This window comes from Emydura macquarii, unplaced genomic scaffold (assembly GCF_026122565.2).
Source record: "Emydura macquarii macquarii isolate MOO-44397 ecotype Brisbane River unplaced genomic scaffold, CSIRO-AGI_Emac_v2 contig_554, whole genome shotgun sequence".
NCBI classification, from domain to species: domain Eukaryota; kingdom Metazoa; phylum Chordata; order Testudines; family Chelidae; genus Emydura; species Emydura macquarii.
Genome location: NW_027130691.1, coordinates 2,724,023 through 2,743,771, shown reverse-complemented (window position 1 = coordinate 2,743,771; position 19,749 = coordinate 2,724,023). Strand labels below are relative to the sequence as shown.

The following is a 19,749-nucleotide window of genomic DNA, read 5'->3' as shown; positions in this document are numbered from 1 at the left end:
GAGATGGGATAGATAAACCTGAGACCTGGTTCCGCACTCCTCACTCAGGTAAAACTGCCAGTGGCCTCCTGGAGCGTGGAAGGGGCCCCTAAGCAATTGTAAGAAGGGACAATTCTCCTAAGAATTCTAAAATAGGTGCATGAATGTGTATAGTGCAAGTTTGCTTTGAAACTTTGCCCAAATACAAAAGTTCTCCTGGGAAATAAATCCTTCCCCAGGGAATGATGATGGGTCATCGCTGCATAGCTTTAACAGGTGACTCCAACTTGTCCGTCCAATGTTAATTTGCCTGGAGTGAGGCAGAGAGATTGACAAGACTGAAGATTTCAGAAACAAAAATACATTGCACAAAAACTTCATGCTTAATTTACAAGAAATCGTGATCTTTCCACTCCTCTGGCTTCCATCCTGCCGGCGCTTCATCTTATTGTAACAGACTGCACATTTAAGTCGCTCCAAAGCGTGCCTGGTTGTAAATATTAGTCTTAACTTGATATATCTAAACAAAAACAGCATCGTCCCTGTTGGATCAGTCTTTTTAACATGTGTTATCGCCATGGAGTCAAACTAGGCAGTGCTTGTAAAGCACACTTCGTATGAAAAGTGCTATAAAAGCACGAGGGCGTCTTCTGAGGTATCACACAGAACTGCTGTTAATGTTCAGCAGTAAAGGGTGGGCTTTTCAAAAGGATTCAGCTGTCAGCCTCCCAGGGGCAGCTGCTGGGAGATGTTTCAAAACCCAGCCACTTCAGCTAGTGTCATGATAGGAGCTGAACTCTACTTAAGATCTGGCAATAAGCCTGGACTTTAGCATTATTGAGACACTGGGTGTCTCACCAAAGGACTCTATTGCTAGGAAAAAACCTGTAGCAAGACGAGGAGATGCCCCTGCTCTAGTGATAAGTCCTTTAGACACACAGCCAGACTAGGCAGATTAGATTATACAGAGTATTATACCCTTGTAAAAATACCCTGCTGTTTGGCTTGGGAAAGGACCACTGCTTTGCTCCAGGACATCCAAAGGTGCATACGTTTTTTTTTAACTGCCTGCTTGAAGGGGAGTCCACTGTTTTTCTCTGTGTGAGTCTATTACAGCGATGCTACCAAAGATGAGCCACTTCCTGGAGTCCATTGCATTGGCTGAGAAAGGACTGCTTGGTTTGGCCTGCGTGCAGAGCCTGACATGACACATGGCTGCACGCACGTCTCCAATAATAAATACTTTGACGGCTAAAGCTGAAAGAACTCATCCAGTTAGATTGACTCCGCAGAACTCGTGCTGCCTGCTCACTTTTAAAATCTCACTTAGCTCAGACAGTGCAACTGGACTTATCTGTGTCATCGTGGTTTAGGGCCAGGTTCCCTTCGTGGCAGACGCAGTGCACCTCACCCCCCTTGAGGCTGGTCAGTATCTTTATCTGCATTTTACAGGGGGGAAACTGAACCACAGAGATGAAGTGACTGCCCAAGATTGCCCTGTGAGTGAGTATATGGTAGAGTTGGAGGCTCCTGGGTCTATGCCTTTACCACAGGACTGTCCTTCCATTCCTGGCGGTGGCAAAGGCTGAGCCAGTCCTGTCGGCTCTAATGGCAGAGAATATGGTACTGAGAGTATCATCCTCGGAGCAGAAGAGGTTTATCCCAGATTAGTGCAGCGCAGGGATCTCAGGGTGACATTTCCAGGTTACCCCAGAAAACATGGCATGTTCTCAACCTCAGGACTGGATCTTTATGCAGAGCATTGACTCCACACTGCCCCAGCTGTGTCCTCAGGTCCCAGGGGAAACAGGCTTTTTCTGCTCTGGGTGATCAGCTTGGCTTCTTAGTGTTTGATGGAGCTTCTGTAGTGGGTGTTTAATGGGGCTTTGATGCTTTATTACTGTTCATTAACCTGTTTTAATTGTCTGTGCAGCACCTCGAGGCCTGCAGACATAAATAACTGGGAGGACAGTTCTTCACTGCAATAAAACACTTGCAGCTGGCTCAGCTCAGCTGCTCTGGCTCCTGGGGCTGGGCTGCAGGACTATAAAACAGCATGTGGACCTTCCGGCTTGGACTGGAGCCCAGGCTCTGGGACCTTCCCTCGTGGGACCTCAGAGCCCAGACTCCAGCCCAAACCGGATCATCCACACTGCAATTCTATAGCCCTGCACCCGAGCCCTGTAAGCCCAAGTTAGCTGAGCAGGGCCAGCCGCAGGTCTTTTATTGCCCTGTAGACTTACCATGAGAGTCAGGATCTCTCAGAGCTGTCCAGGTCAGCTTGTAGCAACCCGGGCTCATGGCAGGTTAGAGCATATGTTTGAATGGGAGGGGCAGCCATGGCCTTCTCCTGCTGACCTGGGACGTTGTCCAATAGGGTCAGGAAACATTGACCTGGACTGTGAGCCCCGTGGTGTCTGAGGTCTGCAATGCCTGTGTAATGCAGAGTTCTGTCCTCAGTCCGATCGGGTTTTGCTGGCCGCCATGGGCTCCTTTGGACAGTTCTGCATTTTTTTTTCATCTGAAACTATGCACTGAATTTGAATTGAATTTGCATCAGTTCAGTGCCCTGAAAAATGCATTTTGGAGCCAATTTACAATTCACCAGAAAGATTTTGTCCTGCTTTTGCTGACAATCCTGCATTCTGATGCCAGCAACAGAGTGTTCCATCATCTCAGGTGGCGAGGGGGGGGAGGGACGACAAGGGGTGGTGCATGATAAACACCCTTCATGGGAATATTGCAATCGCTTTGTGTCATCAGCTCAGTTCTCCTGACATCTGCTTCTTCCCAGATGGAACGTCTGGTGGTTTTGGTTCAGATAAAACAAGCTCAGATCTGTTTCTGCTCACCAGCTTGTTCTTCTCATCCCAATGGCTCATGTGATGTGCCCTGAATAGGAAAGGGTACACGGTCTGAGTCACTTATTAAATCTCTCCAACTCCATCAATACCAATTATTTTACACAAAGCAGAAAGTTTCTGTACTAAACCAAACACAATGGCGCCATCTTGTGATCAGAGACCCACTCTATTCTGAGGATTAAAGTGCTGATTTTCGCAGCCAGGTCACTAAGGCATTTCATTGGCCAAAAGATGCAGAATCCCACAAGAAGCAAGATAGTGAAATTAATGCAGCGGGTTAAGTCCTGCAGCACATTTTGAATCAGTGTAAAGTGTAAACTCCTTAGGGCAGAGTCTGCCTATGCCAGTAAGTTGCACAGTACTGAGCATGTCAGTAATTAGCGAGTACAAAAATAATAATCCTAATAATTAATAATGGAAGTTCTGGCATTGACTTTAGTGGCAACTGGATCTATCCCAGTGATTTTACCTCTTTTACCTTCCTAGCTTCAAAACCTTGTCCTGTTTCCCACCTTGAACCCAGTTTGCTTATCCTGTGACACCCCGAAAGCAGCTAACCTGATTGTCCCAGTTTGATGATCACCACCTCCATCAGTGGGACACCTAGTCTGACCATTATTTCTGTACCCGATGTTCAGAGTGAGTCATACCTATAAAAACACCCAGAAAAAAGACTCAGACCCCAGGTCTTGTCTCCTGCCCTTGGTTCTTGTTTAAAAACATAAAAATGAAAGAACCTGGAATAATTAAATTTAGGATCATAGGATGAATTGAGAGGATGTTCTTGTGCAGTGAAAGGATGTCCAGATGTTAAGTATTGCAAGCAGGGAGCTCTTATGTTCTTCAAGAGGGCTGAACAAAACTTGGGCGCTAATTTATTACATTAAAATAAATTAAACAGTCATCACATCCTGAATCTTAGACAGGCCCTGCATAATGACACCATTGTAATACATGCATGGGATGCTCTCTTTATTATGCTGGACCTTGGTTAGCAGCACACAGACAGCAAAACCCGACATATTCCAGCTAATTGGCCAGTAAGCAGTCTCTTGAAATGGATTACTTTTACAGAACCAAAGACAGGTTACACAGAACCTCTACCGGCCAGTGCATTACGTAAGCTATAGTTATGTCCTTCGGGTCCCTGGTTTTTTGTTAATTGCTTTTTGCAAAGACACATTCTCCTGGGACCACAGAGTGGTTTGTAGAGGGAGGTTGCAGTGAACTGTGGCTTCGTGCTCCATGCACATACTCTGCATGGTGATCAGCAAACCACATACCCAGAACACTAGGAATAAAACTCATGGACTTTGGCTTCATGGAAAACACAGGCCAGTTCCTGGTGAAGTGAAGGCGTGGCGGCTCTGAAAGGGAGAACAGCCATGCACAGGAGCAGGTCTAACATGTTCCAGCCGGCAGAGGGCACTGACACACACTCACAAGTCACAAAGGCTCTGATATAGGCATGAACTGATCTGACATGTTTCGCCCAGGCAGAAGCAAGCACATTTTAGACAAAGTGAGAGCAAAGCCTATCAAGGCAAACATTCATCTGATATGCCTCCGATTGGAAATAACTGTATGCTCTCGCTGTTTGGAGAGAAGCTCCCTTCAGTCTCACAATAGCTAAATCCTGGCAGAGAATAGACAGGAGGGGTTGATAGCTTTTTATCTGACAGGGCAAGGCCCCTCATTTTACCTGGGGTTAATTAGGACACAGATGGATTGCAGTTGGCAGATGGCTACCCGAGATCACAATCTCAGGGAGGAGACTTTGCTTTCAGCACGTCTGAAGGGCCTAGCAGTGTTTTTCCAAGCTGACAGAACGCTAAGGTCACAGCTATCAAAGGGAAGTATTGAGGAAGTTTCATAAATATGCCAAATAAATCCCAGCAGGTAGATTACAGCGAAAGGGAGCCCCGCTCAGGACCTGCGAGAATATGTGGTTACCTGCCTGGTGTTGCCAGCTGCTGCCAGTGTTCTCAGCCCTGGCATGGACAGAATTCAGTACACTAAATGAAGATCACATGGAGAGTGTGATAAATAGGGAATAACACTTTGCACTTATCTAGGATGTATCATCTGAAGGATCTCAATGTGCTTTGGAAACATGAATGAATGAATTCTAGGCCTCACAGCGCTATGCTGAAGCTGGCATTAACCTCATTTTTCAACCAGAGAAACTGAGGCCCAGCTGAGTGCTGCCTCACCAAGCTGCCAGCAGCCAGATGGCTGCAGCTTATTTGCATATGATGAAGTTAATTGCAGCTGCCCTCATCTTTAATGTGGTTTGTAGTTATTGGAAACTGAACTGCAGAGGAACAAAGAGCTTGTTTGTATGGAAATGTCCTTAAGAACAACCAATGAGGGAAGAGAAACACAGGAAATATGTTAATGAGATGGAGGCAGAAGTGTTTCTGTGTCATTTACGGTATTTCTGTGAAACATTTATCAGCGGTCTAGCCTTGTCCAAGCCATCACCACTTCCCTGCGCTTTACTTTCTTGGTGCAGGAAAGCAACGAGCTACTGCTATGGATTGGCATGGCATCACATGGGGCGATGCCACTTTGTGTCTGATAAGGATCCGGCCCACACATAATTTCCCAGACTATTGGCTCAAGACAGGATATTATCTCTGTTGGATGCAGCTCTTCAGCATTAAGGACGAGGGCTGCCACCCGCTGCCCTATAATTCAGCAGCCTTGTCCCCTGACCCTCGTTTCACTTCTATCTGGTGTAACACTGCTGAGGGGAATGGCTGCTCTGGTGTGAGCGGAAGATCATGGGCACCATGGCACGGCATTCAGATGAGCAATCCAAGCGAGAGGCACTGTGAATGGTCCACAAATGGTTTATAGGCTGAACCCTTGGTGATTGTTAGTATCCACTGGACCGCTTTGGGTAATTAGCAGGAGTAGTCAGGGCTGTATTATCCATTAGACACAATAATCACAGTGCCTAGGGCCTACGAAACTTGCAGGGCCTACGAAAAAAATTTTTATATATAATTTGTTATTTTTATTTAAAAAACTATTTATGAATAGCTTAAAATCAAATTAGTTATTTCGGTGGGGGGCCTACGAAGGCAAGCGTGCCTAGGGCCTCTGAAGGTCTTAAAATGGCCCTGGGGATAGTTGGCAATTAGCGGAAGAGCTAAACGGGCTGTTGCTTTCCTGCTGGTGTTTATGGCTTATTAAAGGCAGATCTGGGCCCAAGATGCTGGGTGAATAAGCTGGGGAGGGGAGTGAGCTGGGGGCCAGCCACCTCCATGGAGCAGCTGCAGATCCCCTTCCTAAACGACAGTGTCTGGCAGCGGGTTAGGACACCAGCCTAGGACTTAGGAAACCTGTTTAACTCCCGGCGTGACCTTGAACTAGTCTTTTAGGCCCAGATCCTTAAAGGCAGGTCAGTGTCTAACTCCCCTGAAATCAGCTGAGGGGCCTTTGCCGCTGTGCCTCAGGTCCCTGCCTGTAGCTGGGGATAATGCAATAGCCCTGAGCCCGTCCTCCCGGTGCGGGGGGGGGGCTTACTTATGGAGTGGCCAGAAACATAATGTAATCTGCTGGGGGCGGGTGTCTAAAGACCTGCAGGATGGTCAGCCTGCTGTCCGGCTCGAGACCAGCGTTCCCACTTCTGTGCTAATCCCAGTAACAAAATATTACCCCCCCTTCATCCCCCGTGTGAGCGCTAGAGACGGTCTGCCGGGGGGGGGGGGGGGTTGCTGTGGGTTTGCCTTGCGGGGGGGTGCGGCTTGTTTTGCATTTCTAAGGGGGTGACCCAGGGCTAGGTGTGGGGGGGGGGAGCCCCGGCCCTGACTCAGTGCGGCCCCCCCCAAGCCCTGCGCGGCTCGCGGCGGCGCCAAGCAGCGGCTGGGGGGGGGGAGGTCGGACAGACGGACCGACAGACGGACGGACGCCCGCCCTCCGGGAAGCCCCGGCCCGGCCCGGCCCTGCGCAGCGGGCTGGCTCCTCCTCCTCCTCCCGCCGGTCCCGGCGAGGGGGCGGTGTTGCCTGGCCCAGCCCAGCCCAGCCCGGCGCCCGGCTCCCTCCGGCCGCCGCAGACGGGGCGCAGGCCGGCGGAGCAGCGGGAGCATGGCGGCGGCGGCGGCGGCCCCGGCGGGTAGGGCGGGCGGCCCGGGCGGGGGGGTGCGGGCGGCGCGGCCGGGCGGCCCCGGGGCCACTAACGCGCCTCTCCCGCTTCTCCCCACAGAGGCGGAGACCCGCCAGCGGCTGCTGCGCACCGTCAAGAAGGAGGTGGGTGCGGCGGGGGGGGGGGGGGCGGCCAGATGTGCCGCGGGGGGGGCCCAGATGTGCCGGCGGGGGGGCGGCGAGGGAGGGAGGATGGACGCGCCGGTGAGCTGCGCACATCTGGATGCACCTGTTTATGGGGGGGAGGGGGTTACTACGGGCGGCTGCACATCTGGAGCGCGTGGTGTGTGTGTGTGGGGGGTGACTAAGGGATGCTCCAGATGTTGCTCTGGGGGGCGGGGCGGGGCTCGCATGGCTCTCTTTGGGGGGGCTGTCCTCTCCCCCCCCCACCTTGTTGATCTGTTTCTTGGTGGCTGCTGCAGGCTGTAAGCCGGGGGGGGGGGGCAGCTGGTGATTTGGGGGGTCTGGGGTTGATGTGAGGGTCCAGGATGGGATGAATATTTCTGGAGCAGCTCTGCCCTGCCCCTCCCCCCACCTGCCCCCGGCTGTGAGCCGGGGTCTCTGCTTGTGTCTGTGGGGAAGGCGACTAATCACCCCCCCCCAGTGCCAGGCAGGTGGAGGCGCCTGGGCCCCGAGCCAGCGGAGGCTGTGCAATGACCAGCTGGGCAGCCAGAAAAACCACCCTCCCCATCTCAGCCCTGTGGAATTTTCTGGCCTGGGCTGCAGTGCGTACCTGCGAGAGGAGAGTGTGTCTCCAGTCCTGCGCGATGGCACGAACCCGCCCCGCCGTCCCCCTGCGCCTGCCTGGGCCGTCAACCGCCGGACTCTTCCCCTACCTGCATTGTGAGGGAAGGGGGGTGCTTCAGCAGGGGGGATCACCGTCTCGCCCACCGCTCCGGGTTATCCCATTGCCACGGCCGTCCCTGCTGGCATGGACACAGCTTTGGTTTCATAACGTGATTCTGTGGGAGAAGGGAACATGAACACATCGCTTCTGCTGCTGAAAAGATACATGTCAAGCCTGACTGAATTTATTTCATTTTGAAAGCTGGCTGCTGGGTCACTGGCTCCTGTTACTGAGAGGGTTTAATGGCTATGTTGACACAAAAGAGCATATTGTCTGGGGAAGGGTCAGACTTATTCTGAAGGATTCTGACCTGATTTTTATAGCTGTCTGCAGGTAATGGAGGCAGCATGGCCTAGTGGTTAGAGTAGGGCACTGGGAATATGGATTCCTGGGGCCTAGTCCAGCCTCTCACCCACCATTTGTCATTGGGAGAGTGGCTTCAGTTGTATCTTTGTCTCACTTCTCCTGTCCCTCAGGGATGTTATAAGTTAATGGAACCTCAGATCTGAAAAGCACTATTAGATCTTCAGGGGCATGGTGCTGTACAAATGTGAAGCACTGTTTCCATTTACAAATCTTTAAGGATGTTGTTTATTGCTTGCATTGTGGTAGCATCAAGGACCCCAGCCATGGACCCAGGACTCCCCTGTACAAACCCAGAACAAAAAGACAGTCCGTGCCCCCAAGAGCTTCCATCGAAGTGCTGATAACCATTAAAGGCCATGCTTGGGTGATACACGGTTACACTGTTCAGGGGGTGTTTGGGGATATGGCTGCGTTAGCAGGCGTCCTGTAGCTAACCTGCCATGAGCTGCTTGGAAAGTTTGCCCCGGTCTCACTTTGACTCACCCGAGAGAGAGAGTTCCATGGGAAAGCTCACGCTTTGTCTCTCTAGTGGGCTCAGCATTACGTGGCGTCTCAGACGTGGCAGCAGTTTGTGCAAGCACAGCCTGGGAGCTTAGGACCCAGGTTCAGCCGTCTCAGTCCTTTCTTTTTCTAGATTGTAGACAGCGCCTTTGGGAAAGTTTATGGGCCCAATATTTACCCTGCTTAAAAAAGGAGGCAAGCTCTGTGTTGGGGACTGAGGATTCTCTCTTTGGCCCTGACCCAGGCCACTGCTGCACTTCATATCCTCGCCAGAGATGACGCTTTAGTTACCATCTTCCCAGCTGTTTCTGTTGTATCTGTTCAGTGAACTGCTGCTCCCCCGTTTCTTAGCATCCTCCACTTGCTTTGTAGCCCCCCGAATGGAATATATATTGCACAGACCATGCCTCTGGTGTTGTCCAGGCAGGGACCCTTCATCTTGTATTTTGACAGAGAGGAGCAGAATTATTTGTATTTTCTTAAATTGCACATGTATGATCCTGGTGTGTCACGGGGAAACAATCGGCATAGCACACTGGCTCCAATTAAAGACCCTTCCGAAAAGTCCAGTGGAAACAGAGCACGTTCATGGCTATAACTATATCTAATTTGAGCTCCAATGTGCGGCTTGTCTTGTCTTAAATGTTTCTGGCTGAGGGCTGGGTTGGTGAGCATTGCAGGGGACATGTAACAGTGCATATTTGTGCTATGTGAGTGCGTGTGCCCACAAGATGAGACAGCTAGAGGGCTAATATAGACCTGTCTGGCTTCATGGTCTCCCTTTTAACATATCTTGAACAGTCTCTCTTTCTGTTTCACTCTCCCACCCGCTCTTGTGCTGCAGGTGTATGCTCAGAGAGAGCGCAGTATATAAATCAAATTGCCCTCGTGCAGCATTTTTCATCCTCCGGCTTTGAAATCTTTTACCAGTGTGGGTAAGCGTTCTGAGCCCCATTTTACAGAGATGAATCCCGAGGTGGAGAGAAAGGAAGCGAGTGGCAGGACGTAGAGTAGAACTGAGGTCTGCCGACTCTCTGCTCTATCCACTGGTCATGCTGCGTTTTATAAGGTAACCCAGACACACAGTTTGAAAAGATTATTTCCAAACCACACAACAAATAGACCCGTTTGTGCCCTTCCACACCTTAAAATTCGTTGTGATGAAATACGTCTCATTGCCTTGACAACTGCTATTAAACTGGAAGAAGGGTCTGACAGTTATTTAACATCTGAAATAAAATTGACCTCTCGTTATTACAGTCCATCTGTGACTCCCTCCCATGAATTGGGGTTAACAGAAAGAGGAAGCAGTCTCTGAAAGGTCTGAGGTGGTAAAGGCAGGGGTGGTGATTAGCGAAGGAGATGAGTAATAATCAGTGCCCTGACTGAATAAGTTAAAACAGGGTCGGACAACGGGCATCACCTTCAGGTCTGCGAGTCTGTTCTCTTTTGGTTCTGACCCTGCCCTCATCACTGTAGCGTCTGAGTGCCTTTCAGTTGTACATGAAGTGAGGCGCCTCACATCTGTCGTGTGTTTCATTCTCTCCCCAGAGGAGCGCATTGTATTTTAAAACGTAGACATTCTTCTGCATGCGTTAGAGAAGGTAGGTTGAAGAAATGTGCCCTCTCCTTGGAGTAGAAGGTGGGGAGGTTTGTGAAGGTCCTTAGTTCCTGGGGGACTTGATGCCACAGTCTGGGATTACAGCTTCCTTTGGTGCCATTCTGTTGCGCAGATGAGCAGCCGTTTGATGCAGCATTTCAGCGGGTCCAGGTAAATTCAGCCAAAGATGAAGTCTGTGTCAAAGGAGAGAGAGGAAGAGGAGGTGGGGGGAAAAAAAGACGACATGGCCAAGTGAAATCGCCCTAGTCATTCCCCCCTCTCCCTGGATGCATGTATGTTAGTATGTGGCACAGTCTGATGTTTGCTTTTCATTTAACAGGCCTCAAACTTGCGCATTACTGTCATGTCCCTGTTCAATGTCTTCTGTGTGGCAGATATAGAAACATTCCAGAATTTCCTCCCACTCATCTACACTGGATTGCAAAACATTTTTTTTCTTTTGAATGCTTTGCATGGGATTTTCTGGCAGTACCTGAGCATGCCAGGCTCAGCGTCCGAATACCTGGCTTCTATTTGCTCAGAACACATAGTGGTGTTGGCAAAGGCATGAGGAAGATGAAGACATGTGGTGCCTGGTCTGACTCCCGGTGAAGTCAGTGGAGATCTGCCGCTGAGACTCTGATTCAGCAAGATGCAGTCTGGCGTGTACCTTGCTGATCCCAGGATCTGCATTTCTCTTCCCACTGTGCTTCTCCATTAGAAGTAAGAAAAATATGTGAGAAAATAGGAGTGTCTGGGTTATGCAGTTAATTATTTAGTGATGTTCCTGATAGCTAAAACAGGCAACCCCTTCTCCATTGTTGTCTGGAGCAGCATTGTGCTCTCTTCTGTCTCCCCAGCTCATTGGTTCTACTTCAGATATTTTTAACCTGATATTTCTTTTCTGAATTGATTTAACCCTTTTGGGTTAGGCCAGAAGACTAAGGCAATTCCCCATGGATAGCAGCACTGCAGGAATTTCCTCCCTTTGTTGCACCCCCCCAAGACTTTCTGCTTTAGCACAAATGCTAATTTTTGTTCTGCTGAATTAGGACTGGAGTCTCTTCTGCTCTGGGGTTTTTCGCCTCTGGGGTAGCAGATCTGGTGCAAACATCTAGTGTAGATGAGCTGCGCTGTTTGAAACTGGGGGAAGCCATGCTGATGGAAGCCATGATTTACACTGGCCATCCCTAGGGGTTTGCAGTGGGGCAGCTGCACAGGCATCCAAATCTCCCATGTAGACAGGGCCTGTCTAGAGAGCAAGCAGATATGTGGCACAAATCATTTGAAAATCTCTTAACTATCCAGTGCAGTATAACTTCCCATTGCAGCTTCCGTGCCTGCATGCCATGCTGCAGAACATCGCTGTTGTGTGTGGGTTTTTTTAAGAAGGTTTTTTTTTTTTTTACAGATGTGCATAGGAGCTGCACATTCCGGAAAAAAGTATGTGGCCTAAAGTGTTTTATGCTCTTATCGTCCCTTTTGTGAGATGTTTTGGGACCAAATGGATGGAAATAAATCAAGTTGATCCTGAAACTGCAAATGATTCCTGCTGTGTTATCAAGTTAGCAGACTTGGTCGGGAAATAGATCCTATTTGCCATGAAATATTATGAACCATTTTTTCTCCAAATTTTTCACGTTATTGTCAAAATGAAAAACGTTTGGTTGTCAATCACTAAAAAGTGTTCCGCTTGCAGGGCGGGTCCAGTTTTTCCATAAGTATCTGGAAAATTTCAACAAAAGCGACGTGTTCTTGCAAAAACTTTCACTTCATTGAAAAAACATTTTTTATTGATTTAAAAATTTTCAGTACGTTATTTTTCGCTCAGCTGTTGGTAGCAGCATTGCAGAGTGAGCCTCACACTTGAAAGGACACGGGATATGTGGGGCCCAGATCTTCACCACCATGTGCTGTCACTTCCACCAGTGCAAAGAGTAAAATGCTAGCAGATCAAAATGGTGCATTGGTTCACCAAGGAGAAGTGCAGAGTCCTCCACTTAGGACGGAAGAATCCCATGCACAGCTACAGACTGGGGACCGACGGATATGCTAGGCAGCAGTTCTGCAGAAAAGGACCTGGGGGTTACAGTGGATAAGAAACTGGATATGAGCCAGCAGTGTGTCCTTATTGCCAAGAAGGCTAATAGCATATTGGGCTGCATTAGTAGGAGCGTTGCCAGCAGATCGAGGGAAGTGATTATTCCCCTCTATTCGGCACTGGTGAGGCCGCATTTGGAGTATTGTGTCCAGTTTTGGGCACCCACTACAAAACAGATGTGGAGAAGTTGGAGAGAGTCCAGCGGAGGGCAACAAAAATGATTAGAAGGAGAAGGAGAAGGAGAAGGAGAGAAGGAGAGAGCTTAAGCATCAACCATTGTCAAGACAGAAACAAATACTGAGTTGATTCAGCTATGAGACCTGCTCAGACTTAACGAAGATGAGATTGAAATTCTGTAAACTTATAAGGAAAGTTCTTGATTATAAAGGAACGTTCAGATGTCTCCCTACTACACATACAAGTCGTTTAAAATGTGACTGCGTCAGAAGTAAACAAAAGACCTGAACATACAATTTCTTGGGCTGTCTGCATTGATCTCTGCTGAAAACAATATTTCTAATCACTAGGGGCCATTTTCTGTCTGTCTGAAGATGAAAGCATTTGCTTATAGCCACTTTCTCAGACTCCCGCAAACCTGGGGGGAAACTTTCATTACAAACCCAATTTTCTTGTCCCCTTCTCGTCTGGGTTCCCTTTGATAATGTTTCAGGGGGATCTCTGCTTCCCTTCCCTTCCCTTCCCAGTCCAGCCTTGAATTGGGGCTGCCGGAAATCATCCTCCTATGCTTGCGGCATCGGTCTGTTGCCGTGGAAATGCCTGCCCTGTCAAAAATTCAGCATTATGGCTTCAAAGTAAGACAGGTTGTGAAGGTGCACTTGCACACAGCGTCCGTATTTGGCAAATATGGCATTCATGAGACAACAGAATCAAAACAAGTGTCAGTGCAACGTTATCATTCTTTATTTCTGTGGTGCCGGTGGCGTGCTGCGAATTTCACTGAGACTGGGCTACCGCTGATCAAGCATTCGAACGTCAAGAAATCACCAAGGTTAAACCTCTTTCACGTGGTTTGGTCAAAACAACACCAACATCCAGGCAGGCGAGTTTGCATTTAATGAGGAAACCATGCACAGAACTTACTGCACATGTGCATTGTGCTCACATTTAATGTTGCATGTAGGAATCCTGGGCCGAATTCCTGCTTGGCGTAAGCAGGTGTTACTCCATTATCAAACTCAGAACTGGTGTAAACGTTTGCAGTTCCATTGCTATCACTGAGTTTGCAGCTGATTACTCCCGGTCTGAACCTACGTGTGCGACTCTGGAATTTCTTAACTCCTGAGCACTTGGTGGTTTTGTGTCCCCCGCTCGCCCTCTGCCTTAATGGTGCATTAGCATCAATCTTTGCATTTAGAGAGTGTGTGTGTGTGAGAGAAAAAAGGAAGCTGCTAGCTAATTGCCCCATTAAACACTGTGTTTTGGCTATGTCAAAAAATATACCATATTTCCTTAATGAACTCGAACTAGCAATACCTCCAGGTCATGTGAAGTGCTTGTCAGCTGGCATAAAGATCTGCAAATCCCTTGTGTGTCCCATGTGTCATGCACACATTAAATGCAAAGGTTGACGTTAATGCAACAGTAAGCCGAGGGGAAGAGGGACACACAACAGCCGAGTGCTGAGGAGTCAGGGAATTCCAGAGTTCCAGGTTCAGATCTGGAGTAATCCTGTGCAAAACCACTGACTGCAATGGGGTTTATATCCCACCAGCCAGAGGTGTTATGCTGTACTTAGTAAGTGGTGATAAATAATACTTCTAGAAAAGCCAAAGGTCTGAGTCAAGAGGATTCAAATTGATGGCTCAGTGGCTACTAGAATATCAAGCTGCTGCATATTTCCAAATGGCAATGTGGTTAAAGTGTCTGGTGCACTGAGTACAGTGCAAGGATGGGGTCTATGTCTGCTGAGGTAGGCCTGCTCATTTATGCACTGGATTTGTTACATGGCGTGGATGGAATTCCCCCTTCCCATCTAAAACCAGAATGCCCTGGTATTGGCTGGGTTCAGTGGCATAACTCCATTGAAATCCAGGGGCTGGATTCCCCGCTGGCGGAAGCAAGTGTCTGCGATGGAGTTGTGCCTAGCCATGAATGGGGCCGAACAGCGTTAATGTTTAGTGAGAGGAGATTTGGACCCTTTGTCTGGAAATTAATGGGCCCTGGGCTAATGCGATTCACGTCCGCTCCTGGGCAGGCCTCGGGGATTCACTGCCTCGCTGGTGCTGGAGTAGCCGCCTGGGCCAGTGTTCTTGGCTCGCTGGCTCTGCGTTATTTCCTCTGATTTGGAGCATTCCTTGGGTCTGTTAACTTGGACAGTTACTTTTTAAAATTAGTTTTTAAAAGCCGTGTTAAGTAGTCCTGCAGTAGAACCTCTCCAGCAGTGACACGGGGCTAGGGCAAGTAGAACCTCAGTGTTATGAACACCAGAGTTACGAACTGACCGGTCAACCACACACCTCGTTTGGAACTGGAAGAACACAATCCGGCAACAGCAGAGACCAAAAAAAGCAGCAAATACAGCACAGTGCTGTGTTAAACATAAACTGCTAAAAAAATGAAGGCAAAGCAGCATTTTTCTTCTGACTAGTAAAGTTTCAAAGCTGCATTGACTCAATGTTCCATTACAAACTTCTGAAAGAACAACCATAATGTTTTGTCGAGTGTTACGAACATTTCGGAGTTACGGAAAACCTCCATTCCTGACGTCTTCGTAACTCTGAGGTTCCACCGTATTTGTCTGGCCAAACAAAACCTTTTCAAGGTGTATTTTATTTTTCTGTGTTGTCTGCTCTGGGATTTTATTGTGAAGTCCTCATTCCATGAGTCATGGGATTGAAGTCAGAAAACCTGAACCCTAAAGGCAGATAAAAAGAACTAAACACTTTTAATTAAAAAACCAAACACTTCCCTCATGACTTTTTGGGGGTCTGACTCAGGAGTCTTGATTGTTGGGGTTGGCAGTGCTGTTTTCTCACTCACTAAATATGGGCGTCAGGGCTTCTTTTTCAAAGAAACTTATGAGTTTCCTTGTCACTGGAGCAAGAGAGAAATTAATTACAGCAGTGACTGCTCCCACTGACGCTGCTGCTATGGCTAACCCAGAATATTTATTCTGCAATATCTTGCGTCTATTAATATGCTCGTGGATTGGCTGTTTGAATATTCCCTTATCAGCAAAACACACTTTTCAATGTGTCATTGAGAATAATGGACTTGCAGGCAGCATCTGGAAGGATTTATTTGTTTGTTAAATATAAGGCAGAGAGGATGGGCCAAAATCTGATCTGTCTGGTGTAAATCTGGAGTAACCACTCTTACTTCAGTGGTGTTGTGCTGGACTTACGCTGGTGTAACAAAATAGAGTTTGTACCTGTGTGTCCATGTGGGTTTGTTTGTTTTTAAAATGACAGATCTGCTATTGCCTGCGTGTGAGCCTGGGAAACTGCCACCCGGTGCACATTTGAAATGTAATCCTAGTTCCAGTATGAAGCAGCGGGCACAAACAGCTCCTTAGTTATGGTGTCTGCCATGCACATGTGGTCTCACGTAGGGCCAGAGTCTCTGCTTGGTTTTAGTGGCATGATGCCGCTTTCCGCCAGCCAAGGATCGGTCTCATGGAACGCTGTTTTCACTCATGTCCGACTAAATCTGCAGGAAGTCCATTGAGCTGAGGGTAGAAACGGCGGGTTTACCCTAGCGTGACTGAGAGCAGCATTTTGCCTCTTGACTTTAGTGTAGCAAATGGCTGTTATTTCCTAGTCCCTGGAGTGCATGTGCCAGTGATAACTGTAGTCTGCTTGTCCAGCGAAGTGGTTCTTGCAGGTATCGCAGTAAATATGCTGAATTAGTTGGGAACAGTCCATTAGGGACCCAGCGGAAGTGTTGACTGGAGAGTCCATGCGTTTCTGGGTACAGCTGATGTGGTTGGGGTGGCAGCGTTCGAACAGACCAGTGCACGATTCTATCGGGTTGTTTATTTAATGGTCAGCTGGCCAACTCTCAAGCTGATAAGTGGCAGACTTTGGCTGCAGCTTTCAGGGTGTTTGAGAGGTCTGCTTGGCACCTGCCTGTGGAATAATCACTGTTCATTTACTGCCAAGGATATGAACCTGTAATTCAGAGCACCCACATCTTGATACTGTGCATGTTCTAAGGAAGGCGGATAAAACAGGATGTTGTGGTTCTGTTTTCTAAAGGAACCAGGTTAACAACTCGGCTGCCTTTGTCTCTGAAATGTAAAAGCAAATGTCGTGCTCATGAAAGGTGCTGGATTGACAGCCCTGGAGACTGACGTCCTGCATTGGTCTGCAGCGTGGCTACAGCATGGTCGTGTGCTGTGAACGCGCCTGTCAGTCATATTGTCTTGTCCACTGTCTGTCTGTGTCCATTTCTTGTCTCTTATCTTAGGTTGTCAGCTTCTTGGGGCCAGAGCTGTCTCTTGTTCTGTGTCTGTGCCGCGTCTAGCACCAGGGGGTCCTGGTCCATGAGTGGGGCTCCTAGGCCCTGTGATGATACAAATCATAAATAATTGTAAATGTTCACTTCCCTGCACTGCCCCGCCAGGGCCTCATTCCCTGACCCAGGGGGACTCCATGGCCATCTGTTCCTGGGTCTCTGCATAAGCTCTCTCCTATAGGGACATTTGTTGTGCAGGGTTTTGTGATGTCTTCAGTTGTCTACTAGGAATTGAACACAGGTTCTCAGCATTGGCCACCAATCAGTCTTCAGATGGGAAAGACTTATCTCGGCTGAATTCATGCCCCCTGTGGCCTGGAGGTGAGAGGTCTGTATCCCTGTGCCGGCTCCTGAGCCATCCAACCCCTCGAGGTTGAATGCTGACTGGTCAGTATGCTGAGGCCAAGTCTGAAGATGAACTGCTTGTGGCTATTTTGCACCAGTGTTCTGCATGCCCATCTCTGTAGCTCTGTGCTGCACTCCTGCAGCTGGGCTAGATTGCCAGCCCCTACATCGCTGGGCTTTTGCTGCAGGGTTTGTGCACCAAATTGGTCCTTCTTTGGGACTTCTGCTATTCTCTGACAGGTTAAATACTTTACACGTGAATTATTGCCATGCCCTTTGGTACTGCGTTAGTGATTAGGACCACAAGTGTCCCGTGGGAACATCTGAGTCGCAGATCAACCCGCTGAAGGTATGAATGTGAGCTATACTCTGGGCCAGAGTATCCTCTTGTGTATCCCAGCATGAATCGAGTAACCCCAGTGAAATTGCACTGGTGTGAAACCAGTGGAAGAGGGGAATTGAAGCCTCTCTTCTGATCGCATTTAGAGGTTGGCCGTGCTAACTTGGTTGCTGTTCCTTTGAGTCACGCCTTCCTGACACCTTCACAAAGAATTTAGAAGGTCAGACTTTACCCCTGGTTTCGGAGAACCCAGAATATGTTTCAAAGATGTAGACCATTACCTCTGTTAAAATAACAAGGTAAAAGCCAGGAGCGATTTCAGCTTTGAGTCCAGCGAACAGTGAAATAAATAGACATTTCAAAGGAGAGTGCTTGCTAGGACTCTGTCTACATTAGGCTGCAGGCGTCTTACCAGTACGTCTTCTATCCCTGGGTAATAAAAACCAGTCTTGCAGCCCTATCCCTGAGAAATACCAGTCAGATGACCATTGGCAAAACAGCTGCATTACCACCAGGTGAGCTGCGCTGCTGGTGAACTGTTCCAAGTCTTCCTAGAGGAGACGTGCCCACAGGTGTTTTCTTTTGGCTTCTCTCTCTCCCTGAAAATTCCTTAGCTGCTTACGGTACATGAAATTATAACCCAGTGCCATAGCCCGGGCAATGGCTGCATTCCTTCCATTGAACCGTACCTGGCACTTTTGCTGGGAAAGGATTGAAGCTCCGATTCCGCAAAGCATTTAAACGTGCTTAAAATTAAGCACATCCTCGTGTCTGATCTTAAGTGCTTTGCTGAATTGAGACCTGACTGAGGACTGCGAGATTGGGCCCTCTTGGCTTAAATTATGGCACCGAGGCTGGCAGTTAAAATGTCTCCAGGAACAACTCGTTAAATATATGATCAAAATCATGTGAAACAAAGATTGCAGTGGAAGTGAGAGTAAATACTGGCATATAAAGGAACACGAAAAGCAAACATACAAAAGCAAACCCAAGTTTAAAGCAGATACCATATTTGCTGTGGGCACAGACTTCAGGCGTGAAAGGTTATTGGAAAAAGGAACATAAGGGCTTTTTCTTCTTACAGTAAAGAACGGGAAACGACACTCTTTGGGTTGTGAACCCCATTGCAACTGCCAGAACAACTGGGAGAAGGCTATTTGTATTGATGTGGTAGGAAATACGAGAGGAAGAGGATATTAGAGCAGAGGGCGAGTGTGAATGATGTGAAAAGGGGAAACCAGAATCCACAGCTACCTAAAACAGGAGCCCAGGAAGACGGTTTGAAAGGAATTGGATGTTCAGATGAAATGGGGAATGGAAGTTGCTGTCTCCATAGTGAGAAGGGGATCAGAGAGGATAAAAAATGAGCCCAGGCTTCGCGTGTAAATGATGTGGCTCAGATGAATGACATTTATGTGCCAGAAACTTAATGGGTCTTAACTTTATTAAAAACCTTGTTTCAGAAGCTGGATGGTGCTGGGAGTTTGCTAGAGAACTAAGCTCCAGTGAACATCAGATTGCTTTTCCTGTAATCCCGCTGCATATCCCAAAACTAATTGGGCCCAGTTGGGCTTCAGCTCCGGAAAGGCTCCGGGCTATGGTAGAAGGAGCATTGCAGGTCAAGATTGAGGCGCACGGGCAGAGTTGTGTGTGGAGTAGCAGCGTTGCGGCAGAGCAGGGTTCTGGTGTGCTGGCATAGCTGTGCATGGCACAGAAGTTGGTGGTTTCGGGGGTGCTGCGGGTCAGGACCGAGGCGCTCTGGCAGTGGAGTGGGAACGTATGCATAGAATTTTGCAGTCCGATTCATGGCGTCAGGTAGCGCCGCTAGATCTTGATACTCATCAGTATTAAAAATCACTCGCAAATTAAAGGGAAAAAGTGGGCTCTTTATTAAATCAGAGACTTTATTGCCTTTTCATTCCCGTTTAAAGTGGAGTGACTCAGCAAGCACAGGGTATAATTATTACTGTGGAAATCTTCATTGGTTAGGCTGGTCTATAATTTCTGCTGGTGAGCAGCCTGGTGGTTATGGAAGACATGATTGTTTCCGCAGACCTGAGCAGGGCGTTACGTCAGCCTGCTGTGGACAGGAGGTGGCCCTGGAAGGCGGCTGTCCTGTTGACGTGTTTTTCATGGCTAGGGGTACGCTTAGAAACGGGAGACCCAGACGCATTCAGA

The 19,749-nt window shown here is 48.4% G+C and overlaps 1 protein-coding gene across 4 annotated transcripts in view; it reads left to right on the top strand.

Annotated features, from left to right (window-relative positions):
- The first annotated feature begins 6,094 nt into the window (after positions 1-6,094).
- The window catches only part of SGSM1 (small G protein signaling modulator 1), a 76,148-nt gene continuing 62,493 nt past the window's right edge, over positions 6,095-19,749 (top strand). For 3 of the 4 annotated variants that reach the window (XM_067539429.1, XM_067539428.1, XM_067539433.1), the window contains exons 1-2: positions 6,893-6,966; positions 7,057-7,100. In XM_067539429.1, the coding sequence (XP_067395530.1) occupies positions 6,939-6,966; positions 7,057-7,100 (72 nt within the window). In that variant the 5' untranslated portion in view covers positions 6,893-6,938. Of the gene's footprint in view, positions 6,253-6,892; positions 6,967-7,056; positions 7,101-19,749 lie in introns of those variants that run through there. The other variant, XM_067539431.1, reaches the window with a different exon arrangement.